This window comes from Rhinopithecus roxellana, chromosome 9 (genome assembly GCF_007565055.1).
Source record: "Rhinopithecus roxellana isolate Shanxi Qingling chromosome 9, ASM756505v1, whole genome shotgun sequence".
NCBI lineage: Eukaryota > Metazoa > Chordata > Mammalia > Primates > Cercopithecidae > Rhinopithecus > Rhinopithecus roxellana.
The window spans coordinates 31,011,091-31,032,145 of NC_044557.1; the positions used below are offsets into that span (position 1 = coordinate 31,011,091).

At 36.9% G+C, this 21,055-nt stretch overlaps 1 protein-coding gene across 1 annotated transcript in view; it reads right to left on the bottom strand.

Moving 5' to 3' along the window:
* Positions 1-21,055, bottom strand: part of NSMAF (neutral sphingomyelinase activation associated factor) — a 74,097-nt gene that overhangs the window by 30,270 nt on the left and 22,772 nt on the right. The window contains 6 exon segments of the mRNA XM_010386794.2: positions 8,889-8,941; positions 9,048-9,095; positions 9,380-9,451; positions 17,134-17,184; positions 20,841-20,877; positions 20,957-21,024. Of these exon segments, the coding sequence (XP_010385096.1) occupies positions 8,889-8,941; positions 9,048-9,095; positions 9,380-9,451; positions 17,134-17,184; positions 20,841-20,877; positions 20,957-21,024 (329 nt within the window).

Below are 21,055 nucleotides of genomic sequence, written 5' to 3' on the forward strand. Positions count from 1 at the left end.
CACTCCTTTAACATAGGGATAAGAAAAACAAATTTTCCTTTGTTTAATGGAATGAGTTTATAGATTCCTGTTCTCTGTAACTAGTGACTTCAAGTATTGTTTTATCTAAGCAGTAGCGTGAAGGTCGTAAGTCTCTAAGCAGGCCTGAGTTACGGCCACCTGGGGGCCATAGTAAAGGTTATAGGATAAGCCCATGCCTAGGCAAACCTAGATAATGGATATCTGGGTCGCATAGCAATGGTTATGTGCAATCTTGAGTTATGAACCTGTTACAGTTTGATTAACTGTCTTTGTCCTGCCTCTGTATCCCTGCTTTTACACCACTGTAAGCTTGCTTCAAGCTGGCCCACCCCTTTTTGTGAAGTGTGTATAAAACTTTGTTCCAGGCCCAGTCATTTGGACGTTGAGTCAGCTGGGCCTAAGTGCACTCAATACATTGGATTCTCCTGTTTTAACCCGAAGTATCTCTCTCGTCCTCCTGAATCCCACAACACATATCCCTGTCATTAAGTGATGCATGACTGTCCTAAGATACTAGGCTGAAAACCAGCTAGTCTATAATTATATAATTATAAATTATCTGAACATTCCCATTGAAAAGCAGATATTGTCAGAATGCATAAAAACCAAGACTCAACTATATATTTAAATTACATATATTTTAAAAACAGAATAAAGGCACAAGTTAGCAGTAAAAGGACAGAAAAAGATGTATCATGCAATCACAACACATAAGAAAACTGATGTGGTTACTTTAAAGGAAGACAAAGCAGACTTCAAGAAAAACACTATTACAAATAAAGAGGGACATTTCATAATAATGAAAGGATCAATTCATTAAGAAGACATTATGCATCTTAATGTATATGAATATAATAACAGAGCTTTACAACACAAAGTGCATAAATTGATAGAAATAAGAAAAGAAATAAATCACCACTGACAATCTTAACATCCTCTCTCAGTGACTGATAGCACAAGTCAACAAAAAAAAGTAATGAAATATATTTGATCCAAATGACCATCAACCAATTGGACCCATAAGGCATTTATGGAATACTATTTTCAACAACTGCAGAGCTCACATTCCTTTCAATGGCATGTGAAATGTTCACCAAGATAGGCCATGTGCTGGGCCATAAAACAAACCTGAACAAATATCAAAAGACTGAAATCACACAGAACATATTCTCTGATCAGATATTAAATTATAAATCAGCATCTACAAATATCTACTAAAAATTCCCAAATATGTGGAAGTTAAACATACTTCTAAATTACCTACGGGTCAAAGGAGAAATGATGAAGAAAATTACAAAATATTTTTACATTAATGGTAAAAAAAAAAAATCAAAATCTGTAGAATGTTGCTAAAGCAGTGCTTAAAGAGAAAATTATAAGTTTAAGTGGTTCTATTAAAAAGGAAGGAATAAAATTGTTGATCTAGGCTTTGTTCTTAGAAAGCTAGAAGAAGAAGCTTAAACCCAAAGCAAGCTGAAGGAAGAAAATCATAAAAGTGGACACCAACTATAAGCAAAGTGAAAAAGCAGAAAAATATCAACAGTCAAAATGTGGTCATTTGAAAGGTTAATAAAATTGGTAAGCCCTGGCAATACTGAATTTTTTAAACAGAGAAAACACAAAGTATCAGCATAATGAATGAAAGAAAGGTCCATACTACAGATGCTGCTGGCATTAAAAGGACATAAGGAACTTCGTACCAATATGTCTGACAACTTAGATGAAATGGACAATTTATTTGAAATACACAAGTTACCAAAACAGGCACAGAAGAAACAGACAAATGGAACAGTCCTATGTTCAGTAAATAAATGGAATCCCAAAGGACACCTTAGACCTAGATGGCTTCATCAACAAATTCTATTAAAAATTTAAGGAAGAAACAACACCAATCCTACACAAACTTTTTCTGAAAACAGGAGATAAAGAAAACCTCCATACTCATTTTATGAGGTCAGCATAACCCTGCACCACACCTGACAAATACCTTACAAGAGAATTACAGAGCAATATCCCTCATCAATATAGATGCGAAAATACTAGCAAAGCAAAGCCAGTAATATGTAAAAAGGATAAGACATCATGATCTCAAATTAGATTCAGCCCATGAATACAAGGTTGGTTTAACATTGAAAAAAATCAATCAGTATAATTCAAAACATTAACAGAACAAAGAAAAAAATATGATCATGTCAATGAATGCAAAAAAAATACTTGACAAAATTCTACACCCATTATTGAAAAAACTCTCAGTAAACTAGGAACAGAAAGGAACATTTTCACTTTGTTAAAGGGCAGCTATGAAAAACCTACAGCTAGCATCATCTTTGAATGATGAAACATTAAGCCCTTTTCCTGTAAGATCAAGAATGAGGCAATAATGTCCATTTCCACCACATCTATTAATAAAACTGTGCAATGAGGCAAGAAATAGAAAATAAAAGCCATAGGGATTTCTGTGAAACTGTCATTATTCACAGATTAAATGATTATGTACATAAAAACTCCATGGAATCTAGCAAAAAACACTCTAAGACTAATGAGTGAATTTAGAAGAGTCACAGTATACAAGGTCAATTTAAAAAGGAACTGTATTTCTATATACCAGTAACAAATAGTTGGAAAATAAATTTTCAATAGTATCAAACAATCAAATATCTAGGAATATGTCCAACGAAAGATGGCAGCACCTACATATTAAATAGAACAGGGATTCTGAGTGGGGCGTGAAAGAGAAACCTGTACTATTCTTTTGGTCTGTTCTTTTTAAATCTACAATCATTATAAAATAAAGTATTTTAAGGAAGACTTTTAGGGTAGAAAACGGGAAATTTTAAATTCAAAATGGATTAAATATTTAAATGTTAGACCTAATATCATAAAAACCCTAGAAGAAAACCTAGGCAATACCATTCAGGACATAGGCATGGGCAAGGACTTCATGACTAAAACATGAAAAGCAATGGCAACAAAAGCCAAAATAGACAAATAGGATCTAATTACACTAAAGAGCTTCTGCACAGCAAAAGAAACTACCATCAGAGTGAACAAGCAACCTACAGAATGGGAGAAAACTTTTGAAATCTACCCATCTGACAAAGGGCTAATATCCAGAAACTACAAAGAACTCAATCCAATTTATAAGAAAAAAACAACCCCATCAAAAAGTGGGCAAAGGATATGAACAGACACTTTTCAAAAGAAGACATCTAAGCAGCCAATAGACACATGAAAAAATGCTCATCATCACTGGTCATTAGAGAAATGATGCAAATCAAAAACACAAAGAGACACCACCTCACACCAGTTAGAATGGCAATCATTAAGAAGTCAGGAAACAACAGATGCTAGAGAGGATGTGGAGAAACAGGAACACTTTTACACTGTTGGTGGGAGTGTAAATTAGTTCAACCATTGTGGAAGACTGTGATGATTCCTCAAGGATCTAGAACTAAAATTACCATTTGACCCAGCCATCCCATTACCAGGTATACACCCAAAGGATTATAAATCATGTTGCTATAAAGACACATGCACACGTATGTTTACTGTGGCACTATTCACAATAGCAAAGACTTGGAATCAACCCAAATGTCCATCAATGATAGACTCGATTGAAAATGTGGCACATATACACCATGGAACACTATGCAGCCATAAAAAAGGATGAGCTCATGTCCTTTGCAGGGACATGGATGAAGCTGGAAACGATCATTCTCAGCAAACTATCACAAGGACAGAAAACCAAACACTGCATGTTCTCACTCACAGGTGGAAACTGAACAATGAGATCACTTGGACACAGGGTGAGAAACATTGCACACCGGAGCGTGGGGGTCTGGGGAAGGGATAGCATTAGGAGAAATACCTAATGTAAATGATGACTTGATGGGTGCAGCAAACCAACATGGCATATGTATACCTATGTATCAAACCTGCACTTGTGCACATGTACCCTAGAACTTAAAGTATAATTTTTTTAAAAAAGGGGAAATTTTAATATGAAGCTATAAGATATTATGATTTCATATTTTTAATGATTTTGTATTTTATTATATATCAGATGTTATTATGGAATTATTGCTAATGGAGTGTGATAATGGTATCAAGGAATGGAGTATATCCTTCTAACAAGCACCTGCCGAAGTACTTATGGGGGAAGTGTTATGATAGCTCGGAATTCAGTTTCAAATGATTCAGAAAAAATATATACACATATATTTTATACACAATACAAACATACACATTTATACATAGAAATAACACACACAGAGCAACAATGTGAGCAGGAGCAGGCATGACTTAAAGAAAATTTGGCAAAATGTTAAATTAACATCTGGTGAATCATAGGGGACCTGCCTTCATTGTATTAGTGTTTCAACTTGTGATGGTTTAAAATTTTTCAAAATAAAAAGTATTAAAAATAGTTTACCTTATATTCCTTTAATAAAAAATTATCTCCTCAGAAATATGATGAAAGCTTATCCTAGCAGAAGTTTACCTTTTTTTCTTCTACAGAAAGTATACAACACTGGAATATTTCATTTCATATTGCAAAAATCCCTTTCCCCAAATTCTTTAGCCTAATATTTCAGCAACTGGATACATTAAAACGTTCACAGTGAACCATTTTTTAAATGAATGTCATGCTGAAGCCCAGAATTGAAGTCTAAATTGCTACTTGGAAAAATGACACATTCTAAGTAGGTCAGAAGAAGCTAATTCTTCTTCTTATTATTCCCTTTCCTTTCTAAAATGGAAACTATTCTTCCCTAAGCAATTCACTTACCTAATATATCCTGCCAGTATAAAAATGGAAAGAAAATTAATGCTATATAGTGAAGCAGAGAAAGAATCAAACAAACATAACCACAAAAAACACATTACTGGCCAGATGGCTTTACTGGCAAGTTCTTTAACACATTAAAATGTAGGGTAAGGGTCAAGATGACTGATTCCCAAATCTCACAAAGGTAGCAATAAAATAGAATATTACAAACTACTCTCATTTATAAACATAAGCTTCTAGCAAAAGCCTGGTACATAATAATCCATAAATAAATGAACCTATTCAACCAATACTTTCTGCTTTGTCCTAAGCATGAATGATTACAGATGCAAAAATCAAAAATAAAAATGCTAGTGAATAGAGACTGCAAATAATTCATAGATAAGATTTTGTAAATATAAAGAATCTAAATATATAGTTAATGGAATTGGTCATAGAGTTTAGCAGGGTTGCTGAAAACAAAATGAATACACTAAAACCTATTGCATTCTATATATCAACAATAAACAGAAAATGAAAATTTTAATAACATACCATTTATAATACCATCACAAATATGAAGTACTGGGAATAAATAACATAAGATAGGAAAGAACTTTATGAAGAAAATCATAAGGAATATATTAAAGGGGACCTAAATAAATAGAGAGAAGACTATAGATTCACTGCAATTACGATCAAAATCCCAACACAATTGCTTTTATGGAAATTGACAAGCTGATTCTAAATTCAGATGGCAGTGCCTAAGACCAAGAACACTGAAGACATAAGTGAAAAAGGAAAATAAGGTCTGGGGCCCTGCACTACCAGACGCCAATAGTTACCATAAAGGTATAATAATTAACTTAGTGGTACCAGCGACGAAGACATAGACAAATCACCTAAATCTCCTTAATATAAGGCAATAAACAAGTAAGAGAAGGGGATAATACAGAAATTTCATCTTTGTACAAAATATATACTTAAGAAAAGCCAAGAAAGTCAATGAAAAAACCATTAGAACAGTAGGAGTGTACTCTCTTGGACCCTATAGGTCACCACAGGAAGGTACTTATTGCAACTTGAAGTCTCAGGAAAGATCTTCTAGAAAACTGAGAGCACAGTTGAAATAAGAATAATAAGTAACAGCCAGGTGTAGAGAAGGAGGATGAGTTTTCTAAGCAGAGGGAACAAGAACAAAAGCTCAGAGGTAAGAGACAATGTGACGCATCAGAAACTGCCGGTGATGCAAATAACTAGGGCATAGAATTCAAGATGCATCATCAACGACTAGTAGTAAATAAGAGCTAGCACCTAAGAGTCTTAGGGCCACGTTAAGGTGTTTAGGCTTTATCCTGAAGGCACTGGGGACAGGGGGGTCTTGAAAATTTTTATTTTGTTTATATTTTTAATGGCCATTTATTGTATCACTTTCTCTTGGCAATATGAAATAATCCACAGAATTTTAAAGTGTATGGCTATAAAAGACTATTTGTTTCTTGGTACAGTAACCTTTGATATTGTCAATGAAAGAGAAGCATTTAACTTATTGAAAACTCTTTTGCTTGTTACTGTTCTAGGAGCTGGTTGGTGGGCACATAATCATGTTTGTTTTAGGAAAATAACTTTGTGGACCATATGAAGAGGCTGGAGGAGGAGAAATAATTCCAGCTGAACAGAGGAGAGCTAATGGGGGTCTGGGAAAATGCAATGGCAGTAAAATGCAGAGAATCCATTAATTTTATTCACTGTAATATACCATACTGTGTGGATGCAAGAGACCAGACAAGTTCCTACTCTCAAAGAGTTAATTTTTTAAATTATTTTTTAACTTTTATTTTAGTTTCAGGGTACATATGCAGGTTTGTTATAGATAAAATACGTGTCTTGGGGGTTTGTTGTACAGATTATTTTGTCACCCAGGTAATAAGTATGGTACCTGATAGGCAGATTTTTGATCCTCGCCCTCCTCTCTCCCATCCTCCACCCTCAAGTAGGCTCAGTGTCTATTGTTCCCTTCTTTGTGTCCATTTGTACTCAATGTTTAGCTCCTACTGATAAGTGAGAATACGCAGTGTTAGTTTTCTGTTCCCACATTAATTTGCTCCAGCGCCATCCATGTCCTCCAGCTCCATCCAATGTTGCTGCAAAGGGCACGATCTCTTTTTTTATGGCCGCAAAGTATTCCATGGTGTATAGGTACCACGTTTTCTTTTATCCAGTCTACCACTGATGGGTATTTAGGTTGATTCTATGTCTTCGCTATTAATATTTTGAATAGTGCTGTGATAAGCCTATGTGTGCACGTATCTTTATGGTAGAACAATTTATTTTCCATTGGGTATATATGCAATAATGGGACTTGCTGGGTCAAATGGTAGCTCTGTTTTAAGTTCTTTGAGAAATCACCAAACTGCTTTCCACAGTAGCTGAACTAATTTACACTGCCACCAACAGGGTACAAGATTCCCTTTTCTCTGCAACCTCACCAGCACGTTATTTTTTGAATAATAGCCACTCAAAATTTATTAAATTTTTAAAAATAATAGCCATTCTAACTGGTATAAGATGGCATCTCATTGTGGTTTTGATTTACATTTTTCTAATGATTAGTGGCGTTCAGCCTTTTTTCAGATTTTTTTGGTTGCATGTATGTCTTCTTTTGAAAAGTGTCTGTTCATGTACTTGGCCTACTTTTTAATGGGGTTGTTCATTTTTTGCTTGTTTCTTCTAGATTCTGGATATTAGAACTTTGTCATGTGCAGAGTTTGCAAATATTTTCTTTCATTCTGTTTACTCTGTTGATAGTTTATTTTGCTGTGTAAAAGCTCTTTAGTTTAATTAGGTCTCATTTGTCAATTTTTGTTTTTGTTGTAATAGCTTTTGTGTCTTCGTCATGAAATCTTTGCTGGGGCCTATGTCCAGAATGGTATTTCCTAGATTTTCTTCAACAGTTTTTATAGTTTTAGGTTTTATATTTAAGTCTTTAATCCATCTTTAGTTAATTTTTGTATGTGGTGCAAGGAAGAAGCCTAGTTTCAATCTTGAAGAATTTTAAATGGGCAGGTGATATGATCAAATAAGTTCTTTAGAAAGGACATTTTTAAAATTTATATTTTATTTTCTGAGATGGGGTCTCACTCTGGAGTATAGAGGCATAATCATGGTTCACTGCAGCCTTGACCTCCTGGGCTCAAGGGATCCTCCCACCTTGCCTCTCAAGTAGCTGGGACATCAGGTGTGCACCACCATGCCCAACTAATTTTTTTTTTTTTTTTTTTTTTTAAGATGGGAGTCTCGCACTGTTGCCCAGGCTGGAGTGCAATGGCATGATATTGGCTCACTGCAACCTCTGCTTCCCAGGTTCAAGCGATTCTTCTGCCTCAGCCTCCCGAATAGCTGGGATTACAGGTGCCCACCACCATGCCCAGGTAATTTTTTTGTGTTTTCAGTAGAGACAGGGTTTCACTATTTTGGCCAGCCTGGTCTTGAACTCCAGACCTCGTGATCTGCCCACCTCAGCCTTCCAAAGTGCTGGAATTACAGGCATCAACCACCATGCCCAGCCTAATTTTTTAATTTTTAATTTTGCAGAGACAGGATCTCACTATGTTGCCCAGGCTGATCTCAAACTCTGGAGCTGAAGTGATTCTCCCACCTTGGCTTTCTAAAGTGCTGGGATTATAGGCCTGAGCCACTACACCTGGCCCTTAGAAAGAACATATTTTAAAACAATGTCAGGTAGAGGGAGGAGAAGAGAAATGGAGAAGGGAAGATGGAGTCAGGTAGGTGAGCTAAATTAAGCTGTGCTAGTGTTCCGGGTGGGAGGTGACGGTGTCCTGAACTGATGCAACACAAGGTGAAAACACAGAAGCAGAAACTGAAGCATCTAACAGACCTTTCTGACTGACAGACATCAGGATGGAGAAGAGTTGCAGAAGCCCTAAAGACTTCTCCTGCACTGAGGCTGAGCCATTCTCTAAGACAAGCAGGTTTTGGGTGAGACCAATGATGACATCAGGCTTGGACTTGCTGAATGAGGCATACAGATGAAAATGTCCACTGCTTTTCTAATTAGGAAAGATTATTAGAAACTTACCTGTTTTTGTCAAATGATGTTCTAGCCAAACGAGACTGCAAAATAGCTGTTATCTATTAAAACAGAACCAGAAAAAAAGTATGAATATAAGTATTTATAAGTAAAATATCAATGCAAGCTAATTGGCAATCAAAGACACATATTGTTAGGAATACTTACCATGGCGGTTTGGTCACCCAATTTGTCAAGGCAGGATGCTCTGTGAAGCTACAGTATCATAAAGAAACATGAATTTATTTTTTCTCTCAGATGATATGAAGTATTTCTTTAGAAGCAATGAGAAATAGCAATCATTCTGTTAACAGTCAAGATTACTTCTGATATACCTATGGCTTCTTCCTAATATATAGTTTTTAAACTCAACATTTTAAGTCAATCTGCTACATATTTAGAAAACAGATGATGATTTGGGTAAGGTATATAAATACGAAATTTATAAAAACAGTTTCTGCCTCAGTTTGCTTTGAATTTTCTACCCAGCAAGTGCTTACCTGAAGCAACGTCTCCACAACATCTTCCACTTTCCCGGGAACATCCAATTCAAAAACATATTCCATTTTGCCCTAACGAAAAGGGGAAGATATCAAAATACAGGAAGAGAAGCAGTGTGTCAAACTATGCTACTTTAAGAACATGTATACAGAACCTACTATAATAAAATCTGCATAGTGTAACCTCCCCGCTGGAATGAGAGTTCTAGGAGAGCAAGTCTACATAATTTGCTGCTATATTTATTATTTCCTTCCTTCTTCTAACTTTGGGTTTAGTTTGCTCTTCTTGTTCTACACCCTTAAAGTATAGAGTTAGGATTTTTTGTTGTTGTTGTTGTTGTTGAGACAGAGTCTTGTTCTGTCGCTGGAGTGAACAGGCTGGAGTGCAGTGGCACGATCTCGGCTCACTGCAACCTCCATCTCCTGGGTTCAAGTGATTCTCCTGCCTCAGGCTCCTGAGTAGTTGGGGCTACAGGTGTGCACCACCACACCCGGCTAATTTTTGTATTCTTAGTAGAGATGGGGTTTCACCATGTTGGCCAGGCTGCTCTCGAACTCCCGACCTCAGGTGATCCACCTGCCTCGGCCTCCCAAAGTGCTGGGATTACAGATGTGAGCCACCACGCCCCGCCTAGAGTTAAGATTATTATTTGAGGTATTTCTTCTTTCTTAACATAGACATTTAATTATATAAACTTCCGTGTTTATACTGCTTTTGCTGCATCACCTAAGTTTTGGTATATCGTGTTTTCATTTATCTCAAGATTTTTTAATTTCTCTTGTTTTTTTTTTTTCTTTGACCCACTGGTTTTTTGAGAGAATGTTGTTTAATTTTCACGTATTTGTGAATTTCTCAGTTTTCCTTCTGCTGTTGATTTCTAGTTTCATTCCATTATGATTGGAAAAATATAAACACTATGATTTTAATCCTCTTAAATTTGTTAAGACTTGTTTTGTGACCTCACATGTGATCTGTCCTGGAGAATATTCCATGTGCTTGAGAGGAACGTGTATTCTGCTGCTGTTGGGTGGAAAGCTCTGCATGTCTGTTAGATCCATTGGTTCTACAGTGTTGTGCAAGTCCTCTGTTTTCTTACTGATGTTCTATCTGAATGTTCTACCCATTGTCGAAAGTGTGGTATTGAAATATCCTACCATTATTGTGTTGCTATCTATTTCTTCCTTCAGTTCTATCAATGTTCGCTTCATATATTTAGATGTTCTGAGGTTGGGTACATACACATGGTGATGATTAATTTTATATGTCAGTTTGACTGGGCCATGGAGTGACCAAATGTTTGATTAAACATTATTCCTGGGTATATCTGTGAGGATGTTTCTGGATGAGATTAGCATTTGAATTAGGAGACTGAGTAAAGCAGATTGCCCTCCCCAATGTGGGTGGGCCTCATCCAATTCACTGAGGGCCTAAATCGAATAAAAGGCAAAATGGGAAAAACACTCTTTCTTCCTGTCTTCAAGTTGGGATATTGGTTTTCTCCTGCCTTCAGACTTGGATTTAGACTCAGACTAAACCCTATACCATTGGCTCTCTCCTGGGTCTGGATTTCTTGGCCTCTATAATCACATGATTCAATACCTTATAATAAATCAATTTCTCTCTCTGTATATATGTATATGCATATGTATGTGTATATATATGTGTGTGTGTATGTATGTACACACACATCCTATTGGTTCTGTTTCTCTGGAGAACCCTGACTAATGCGTGCACATTTGTAATTATTTATCTTTCTGATAAATTGACCCTTTTATCATTACATAATATCCTTCTTTGTCTCTTGTGAAAGTTTTTTATTCAAAGTCTATTTTGTCTGATATAAGTATGGCCAGTTCTGTTCTCTTTTGGTTACCAAGCACGGAATATTTTTTCCCATCCTTTCACTTTCAGCCTATGTGTCCTTAAACCAAAAATGAGTCTCTTGCAGATGGTGTATAGTTTTAGATTTTACTTGTTTTAATCCATTCAGGCACTCTACATTTTTTGATTGAGGAGTTTGATACACAGAGGGTAATTATTGATAGTGAAGGACTCACTATTGCCATTTTAACTGTTTTCTGTCTGTCTTGTAGCTCATTTGTCCTCTTTTGTTCTCTGTCTCCCTTTGTGTTGACATTTTATTCTGACATATTTTGATTCCTTTCTCATTTTCTTTTTTAAAATTTATTTTCATGGTTTTTGTGGTACAGGTGGTTTTGGTTACATAAATAGGTTCCTTGAGGTTTTGGTTTACCTGTCACTTAAGTAGTGTACACTGTACCCAATATGTAGTTTTTTATTCCTCACCACCCCCTAATCCTTCCCCCTAAGCCCCAAAGTCCATTAGATAATTCCTTTATTTTTATTTTTATTTTTATTTTTTTGAGATGGAGTCTCACTCTGTCACCCAGGCTGGATGAAGGGCAGTGGCACCATCTCGGTTCACTGCAAGCTCTGCCTCCCGGGTTCACGCCGTTCTCCTGCCTCAGCCTCCCGAGTAGCTGGGACTACAGGCGCTTGCCACGCCCAGCTAATTTTTTTGTATTTTTAGTAGAGATGGGGTTTCACCGTGTTAACCAGGATGGTCTCGATCTCCTGACCTCGTGATCCACCCGCCTCAGCCTCCCAAATTGCTGGGATTACAGGCGTGAGCCACCGCACCCGGGCCCATTATATAATTCTTTTATCTTTGCATCCTTGTATCTTAGCTCCCACTTATAAGTGAGAACATACAATATCTGGTTTTCCATTCCTGAGTTATTTAACTTAGAATAATGGCCTTTAGCTCCATCCAAGTTGCTCAAAGGCCATTATTTCATTTTGTTTTATGGCTGAGTCGTATTCCATGGTGTATATATAGGACATTTTCTTTATCCACTTGTTGGTTGATGGGCATTTATGTTGGTTTCATATTTTTGCAATTGCAAATTGTGCTACTATAACTATGTGTGTGCATGTGTCTTGTTCACATAATGGCTTTTCTTTGGGTAAATACCTGAAAGTGGGATTGCTGGATTGAAAGGTAGTTTTACTTTTAATTCTTTAAGGAATCTCTATACTGTTTCTCTAGTGGTTTTATTATTTTACATTCCTACCAGCAGAGTAAAAGTGTTCCCTTTTCACCAAACCCATGCCAACGTATATTATTTTTTGACTTTTTAATTGTGGCCATTCTCACTAAGTAAGGTGGTATCTCATTGTGGTTTTAATTTGCATGACCTTGATAACCAGTAATGGTGAGCATTTTTTTGTATGTTTGCTAGTTGTTTGTATATCTTCTTTTGAGAATTGTCTGTTCATGTTCTTTGCCTACTTTGACAGGATTATTTGTTTTTTGCTTGCTGATTTGTTTGAGGTTCCTCGTAGATTCTGAGTATTAGTCCTTTGCCGGATGTGTGGTTTGTGAAAATTTTCTCCCACTCTGTGGGTTGTTTGTTTACTCTGCTGGTTATTTCTTTTGCTGTGCAGAAGCTTTTTAGTTTAATTAGGTCCTGTTTATTTATTTTTGTTTTTGTTGCATTTGCTTTTGGGTTCTTAGTCATGAATTCTTTGCCTATGCCTGAGAACTGGGGCAAGACAAGGTTACCCACTTTCACCACTTCTATTCAACGTAGTACTGGAAGTCCTAGCCAGAGCAACCAAACAAAAAACAGAAAGGGCATCCAAATTGGAAAAAAGGAGATCAAACTGTCGCTGTCCACCGATGATATGACCATTTACCTAGAAAACCCTAAAGACTCATCCAAAAAGCTCGTAGATCTAATAAATGAATTCAGTAAATTCTCAGGATAGAAAATCAATGTACACAGATCAGTAGCACTGCTATACACCAACAATGGCAAAGCTGAGAATCAAATCAAGAATCCCCTTCCTTTCACAACAGCTGCAAAATAAAATAAAATAAAATAAAATACTTAGGGTTATACTTAACCAAGGAGATAAAATAGCTCTACAAGAAAAACTATAAAGCACTATTGAAATAAATCATAGATGACACAAACAAATGGAAACATATCCCATGTTCATGGATGGGTAGAATCAATATTGTGAAAATGACCATATTGCCTAAAGCAAGCTACAGATTCAATGCAATTCTTATCAAGATATCACCATCACTCTTCACAGAACTCTCATCAAAAAACCTTTGTCTATCCTAAACAATCCTAAAATCCATATGGCACCAAAAAAGAGCCCAAATAGCCAAAGCAGTACTAAGCAAAAAGAACAAATCTGGAGGCATCACATTATTCAACTTGAAAATATACTACAAAGCTATAGTTACTAAAATAGCATGGGACTAGTATAAAAATAGGCACATAGACCAATGGAACAGAATAGACAACCCAAAAATAAAGCCAAATACTTATAGCCAACTGATCTTTGACAAATCGTACAAAAACATAAAGTGGGGAAAGGATACCCTATTCAATAAATGGTGCTGGGAAAACTGGCAAGCCACATGTAGAAGAATGAAACTGGATCCTTATCTCTTACTTTATACAAAAATCAACACAAGCTGGATCAAAGACTTAAACCTAAAAGTTGAAATCATAAAAATTCTAGATGATAATACTGGAAAAACTCTTCTTTTATATATCTTCTATAGGTATTTTCTCTGTGGTTACCATGGGTCTTATATAAAACATCTTAGAGTTACAATAATCTCTCTTAATCTGTTAACAGCTTCAGTCACATACAAAAACTATTCCTTCAAATACCTGTCTCCCTTTATGTTAATGATATCTCAAATTACATTCATTTATATTATGTATTCATTTACACAGATTTCTAGTTATGGGGTTTTTATACTTTTGTCTTTCAATTTGTATACCAGAATTAAAACTGATTTACACACCACCATTACAGCCCTACAGTATTCTGTATTTGCCTTTATCAGCAAGATTTATAATTCCTACATTTTCATACTGGTGTTTAGTATCTTTTTGTTTCAAATTGAAGGACTCACTTTAGCATCTCCTATAAAGCAGATCTAATGGTGGTAAACTCTGAGCTTTTGTTTATCTGGGAAAGTCCTTATCTCTCCATTTTTTTCAAGGATAATTTTGCCAGATACAGTGTTCTTTGTTGGCAGGCGTTTTTGTTTGTTTGTTTTATTTTGCTTTGTTTTGTTTTTACCATTCTGAATTTATCATCCAATTTTCTGACCTGCAAGCTTTCTGGTGAAAAATCTGATCATTTTATGCAGGCTCTCTTCTGTGACCAGTCACTTTTCTCTCACTGCTTTCAAAATTAACTCTTACTTCTGATAATATGATTATCATGTGTCTTGGTAAGGACATCTTTGAAGTCCTCCTTTGTGGAAGACTTCTTAAATCTGGATGTCCATCTCCTTCCCCAGTTTTGGCAAATTTGGGACCATTATCTCTTTAAATACACTTTCTGTTTCTTTCTCTCTTCTCTTTCTTGAACTCGCATATTATGTATTTGGTCCACTTGATGGTGTGTCATTAGTACTTTAGGCTTTCTTAACTCTTTTTCATTCTTTTTTCTCTTAGCTCCCCTGACTGGATAATTTCAAAAGACCTGTGCTCCAGTTTGCTGATTTTTTTCTTCTGCTTTACAGTCTGTGCTGAACTTCTCTAGTGAACTTTTTAGTTAAGTTACTGCATTCTTCTCCAAAATTTCTGTTCAGTTCTTCTTTATATTTTCTTTGTTAATATTCTCTTTGTTAAAATTCTCATTTTCTTCAAGCATAATTTTCCTAAACTCATTAAGTATCTTTATGACAATAGTTTTGAATTCCTTGTCAGGTAATTAATTTAGCTCCTTTTCTTTAGGGTTGGTTTCTGAAAATTTATTTTGTACCTTTGATTGAACTATTTTTCTCTGATTCTTTGTGCTCCCTCTAACTCTGTGCTAATATCCACACATTAAAAACAACAACAACAACAAAAAACAGTTACCTCTCCAGTCTCTAAGGACTGGCTTCATACAGGGAAAGAGACCTTCATTAATCAGCCTGGCTAGAGATGCTGGAGGCCTCTCAAACCTTTTCTATGGAAGTGTCTACTCTGGACTTATGCATGTAGATTCCTAATTAGGGAAATTTATTGGTTTCATTTTTTTCAGAAGCTTGGAATCCTTTGCTGTCTCTGGTGTCTAGATGTCTGCTGTACACAAGTCCTTTGAAGCAGTAGCATGCTACCCGGCTCTCTTTTGCTATCAGTGGCTCCAGACATCTAGAGTATGCAGGATTCCATCTGTACTCTGAGACAGAAGAGACAGAAGCCAATCCCTTGTGCAGCTCCCCTGAAAAGTCAGAACTCTGGATGTATAGTCCAATTTTCTCTTTCCTTCTCTAGGGAGAAGCTAGAAGCTGGGAAATGTCTTCCCAGTCATGTGGTGCTGTGTGGAACAGATGATGACCAGATAGTGACACAAATTTTTATACCGGCTTTGATGTGGTTAGTTTCATGCTCACCGGAGGTGCAGGATCCTCTTAACTGGTTTCTAGATTTCTCATAAAGGGAATTTGTCCATGTGTTGTTGAATCAGTGTCTTCACAAGAGGAAGGAAGGGCTAGAACTTCCTATTCTGCCATCTTGCTGCTGTCATTCCACCTCACCCTTTTTTTTTTTCATCTGAGAATGCTTTGGTATTTTAATTCACATTGGAACAAAAGAGCTTTTCTTTACTCAGATAACCTCACTTTTATTTCCTTTCACATAATTTTTCAATGAACCATGTGCAGGTACACAATTCAGCTGGCTCTCACGAGAGCCTTTAGAGGGACAGCACCCCAGGTGAGTGGTTCTCAACTTGGGGGTAGGGTTTCCTACTGCTCCAGAGGCTTTTGTCAATGTGTGGAGGTGCTGTAACAACAACAAGGGGAGCAGTGTACGAGAGGCATTTGTTAGGGGAAAGAGCTGTAATATAAGCGACAGCCCCACACAATAAAGAACCATCCTCCCCAAAATGCCAAGAGCACCACTTGAAAATAATTAAACCTCAGTATTTATAATTTCTGACTAATCAGTGCAGGCAAGTATTTCTTGTCCGTAAAACCCAGAGGCCACTGAGTATACAATTTGTGCCACCTAAGAGATTGCAGACTGGCCTGCAACTGAAATTCAGATTCAGCCTGCGGGACTATGTTTGCCCACAAAGGATGGCTTTTCCTAACTCACACAGATCTCATTATAAGGAGCACTAGCCCCGTCCTTAGGTCCTGTAAAAACTCTCTCTTAGTAGGAGTTATCCCTCTAATATATATTAAGCTAAAGCATAAAGAATTGAAGTACAGAATAGTTAAATGAAATGTCTATGCTTACTTGAAAAGTCCCAGGGAACTAGACATTGTATCCAAGTCTACTCATAGTTTCTACCTAATTAAGAGTACTTACAAATTATTATTGAGTTCTCAAATAAGAGTGTATTATAACCAGTAAATATTTCTAGAATATTTTTAAAACTAAATTTTTTGGTAATGTACTGGTAAATTCTCAGTAACACCCAGTAAACAATCTTATAAATAATGCATATTCTGATTTTAATTTCCAATCAAATCATTTGAGTGGTTTTTCTTGATTTAGGCACTTTTTTTAATTCAAAAAGTTAATTGAATTGTCTTGAACTAAAACCTGTGGTTCCCTTGGGTAATTCTGTTATAACTTCCAGGCTTTTAAATGCTCATTATTATTATATTTGATTAAAGATGTTAACAGAGTCACAAAATTTTACTGCTCAAAATGACTATATAAATTGCTGGAAATACATGAAAAGCTTTACTTACCCTTTCTATTTTATATGGTGCAACAACATTATGTTCTTTAATGAAATATACCTGAGGAAGAAAAATCAATACTTGTAAAATAATAACCAAAATGTTTCATTGTAAAGAGTAACTACAAATTAGGACACTATAAATCAAATGTTTTAAATCATTGTTATATAATCTGTATTTCCAAAAATATTTGCTTTAGTATTAGTATTAGTATGGCTTTAAAGTACTGGTGTTAAAATAACAAATATCAAATTAAAAAGAGAATCATCCAGGCAATAAGAGAGCAACAATTACAAGATAAATAAATACAGAAGATGTTTTATGAATGCCATCACTTGCACCAAGTAACCAAGTAGACAGGGAAGGAGGCTAATCCAAGTGCTGATTTTTTAAGAAACGGGTAAAACAAAGTTACTGTGGTATGAAATATGTTCACTAACATAAAGAAACCTTAGAGGTAATCTGGGCACATGGTGTTTTCACATGCACTGGGCTACTAGTCCTCACATAGTATATTAATGACTATGTGGAATACGTGACACCATCTACCAGAGCCATCAATCTCCTTGTACCTATACCTTCATCACTGCTTTTCCCTCTGCAACAATGGAAGCTGCCTGAGCTCTCAAAGTCCAGCCTCTCTACTAGGGCACAGAATATGAACACCTCCCCAAACCTGTCAGACATTCAAAAACTTTGCTCCTAGGATTATATACGGCACTCTCCCTTTTACACACCGCCACCCCCCCACCCACATACACACACATACTTCCGCTTAATCTCACATCCTCCTTTTGCCATTTCTGTTCCTTTTTGTGGCAAAATTCGTTGCAAGAGCTGTCTGTACCTCCCCTTTGGGCCCATGACAGGTTTTCATCCCTACCATACTACTGAAACCACTTTTAGATGGTCACACGAAGTGCACAAGATCTCCACGTCACTATATAGTCAATTCTCAAGTCTTCCTTGACTCTCCTTCTCAGAGCATGTGACAGAGCTGATGGCTCTTCCTGAAGCAGTTTTCCACATGGCTTCCTGGACACCTGCTCCTGCTTCTCTCCAACCTCACTGGCTACTCCTTCTGTCTACTTTTGGACCCTGCTTTCTTCCCTACATCTTTAAGTTAGAGAGCTGCAGAGCCTGAGTTCTCACACCTCTCTGTCCACTCTCAGTCCCCAGGAAATCTTATCCAGCCACAGGGCTTTAAAAAGTCTCTAGAAACTTCCAGCTCCCCAGTATGTCTTGCTAGCCTCTGCCTCCTCTCTGAAACCCAGATGGATACATCCAAATGCCTGCTGGACGTCTCCGCTTAGAGTTCTCGTGGCCATCTCAAATCTCATATTCTACCTGAAGCCTGCTTCTTCCCAACTCTCTTTATCGCTATAAAGGGCACTACTGGCCATCTCATTGGAGTCAGTCTTGACTGTTCCCTTTTATACCCTGTGACTAATCCGTCAGCACATCTGTTAGGTTTTCTTCAGAATGTATCTAGACAATGACCACCTCTCACCATCCTGGTCCAATACACGCGGATCCCTGGAACACTCCAATAGGTCTCCTTGCTTCCACTCTTGTCCTGGTTTGTACAGCATGTTCTCTACCCAGCCCCCAGAGAGATTTACATACAAACCAGACATGCCCCTTCTCTTCCAGCTCTCCAGTGGTGTTTGTCTCTGTGCTTTATTCAAAGTCCCTTCCTTGGCCTGCAAGGCCCTGCATGACATGGTCCCTGCCCCTATTCCAGCCTCCCTTTAGTGTTCTCCTCGACTCGCGCAGCCCAGGAACACTTACACTCCTACGCCTCCCACCTGTTAAGGACGTGCCCACCTTCAGGCTTCTCCCCCGCCACTCTCTGTACCTGGAATGCCAGTACTTGTGACAATTGCATGGCTCAATGCCTTAAGCCTTCTGAGTCTCTTGGTAAGTGGCCTCTTCTCAGTGAGGCATCCCTGACCACTCTTTCTAAAGCAGCACAAGAACATTCCTTATCATTTTCTATCCTTTTGTCTTACTTTCATTTTCTTCATAGCATTTGTCAATACCTGACATTAGAGGAGACGTTTATTGCCTGTCTTCCCCATTGAAAAGTAAACTCCATGGGGCAAGAGGTTTCAGATAACGTGTTCTTCCCTAGATCTCCAGAGCCTTGAATATAATACTTATTGAATCCATGAGTTGAATCTGGTATTCATATAGACATGCACACGCCCTTCTTTAGCAGCAACAAAAACATTGGAAGCAAAACTCTCTAAATATAAAGCACCACACCATATTTCTGAGATCTTGTGGCCTAGTATATAAGCAAAAAACCCGAAAGTTGCCTGATTGTATACTTGACACAGGAAGCTTTAAATAATACTTGGAAGAGTAGCTTGTGTCAGGCTGATTTTGAGTTGGCTTCATACAAGACCTCTTCCATAAACTATTAAAAGTAGGTGGAGGAATTTGGGGGCTTTATTCCTAAGCCCAAAGTTATTAAATTTTTACTAAAATAACTAAAATGTATAGTTTTATAATGAAAACCCTATCTCTAAGTGAAAAAGTACCTCTTCCTTTCAAGATATGGGCTTTGTAGAACAAGGTCATGAAGTAGAATGACATGATAGACATGAGAGGATGGGGGAGGGGATTATTAATAATGATGTTTGGTCCCCAGAGCAATAGATGGCTGTCACTGTCTTCACATATACCAGTTAAAACAACATGAAGCTGAGGAAGCCTGTGAAATGTTTTCTTCCTTAAAATTAATAGAATCATGGAAGGTAGATGTAGAAAATCAAATAATCTGCTACCTTTCAGCGTTCATAAAATAACTTTCAACACACATTAAAAGTGTTTTGTGAACAAAAGGCTTCAGTGATAGAAAATGTGCTGGGAGCATGCTCTTCCCCTCCCCATCTGCCTCCTTGGGACACTCTGCTCTGTTGCATGAGAGGATTTAAGTCAAGTTCTGAAGTCAGAAAGTCCGTGCATTTTTGTTCTCACAGCTTTTCTTACCCCTTACTTGATCTCAGAACAATTCGTCTCTGAACACTTCAACTCCCCAAGGAACGAGAACTCTGCAGAGAGTCAAGGCAACATCTGCTAACCCTTTTGCTTTAAAGATGAAGAGGGTGAAGTCCAGAGCCAAAAGAAAGTAGTCTCTTCTTATTTACAATTTTATAATCTACATGCTAATTAATAATATGAGAGATGAAAAACATGTTTTAATTGACCTTTTATTGCCAATGCTGTCCTGCCTATATTGAGGGCAGTGGTGGGTACATAAATGTAAAGGGAATAAATCTGGAATGACCAAAAGGTTATGACCACAAGGGTCATAATGATACAAGACCACCAATCCCAAGTCCTTGCCTTGGTTGTCCTAAGTCCCTGAGATCATTTAAGTGGCGTGGCACTGGCCTCTTGCCTTCTAAATAGCTAGGAAGCTACAGGAAGAGCTGCATCCCTTCATTTCAAGCCTCGTAAATTGTAAATCTTGAGAGCTCCAAGGACAGAACCGCAAGCCCACAGATACCACACACTTAATAAACATGAAGAAGCCCATTAGAGATCACATCTTTTTAAAAGTATATTTCTCAATGACTGAATTCTAAAAGCATTTGAATTCTATTCCATGGTCTTCATCTGATATCTCTACAAATAAATAATTTCATTCATGCACATATATATGAATGTTCATTCAGATTAGGAAAAAATATTTATTATGTGCTTACCTGACTGAAAATGAGTGAAATACTCCCAGATTTTGCCCTAAAATGCAGATAAAAGTCATTAAATATATACAGCTTTTTGGTTGAAGTAAAATTAAACAGTGGTGAAAATGACATACTTTGTGAAGTGTCTATTGGCTCCATTTTCTCCATGCTTTCCTATTTTTACACAGTCTCTCAAAGGAATCTGTATAACATTGAGAGAAATATTATAAAAA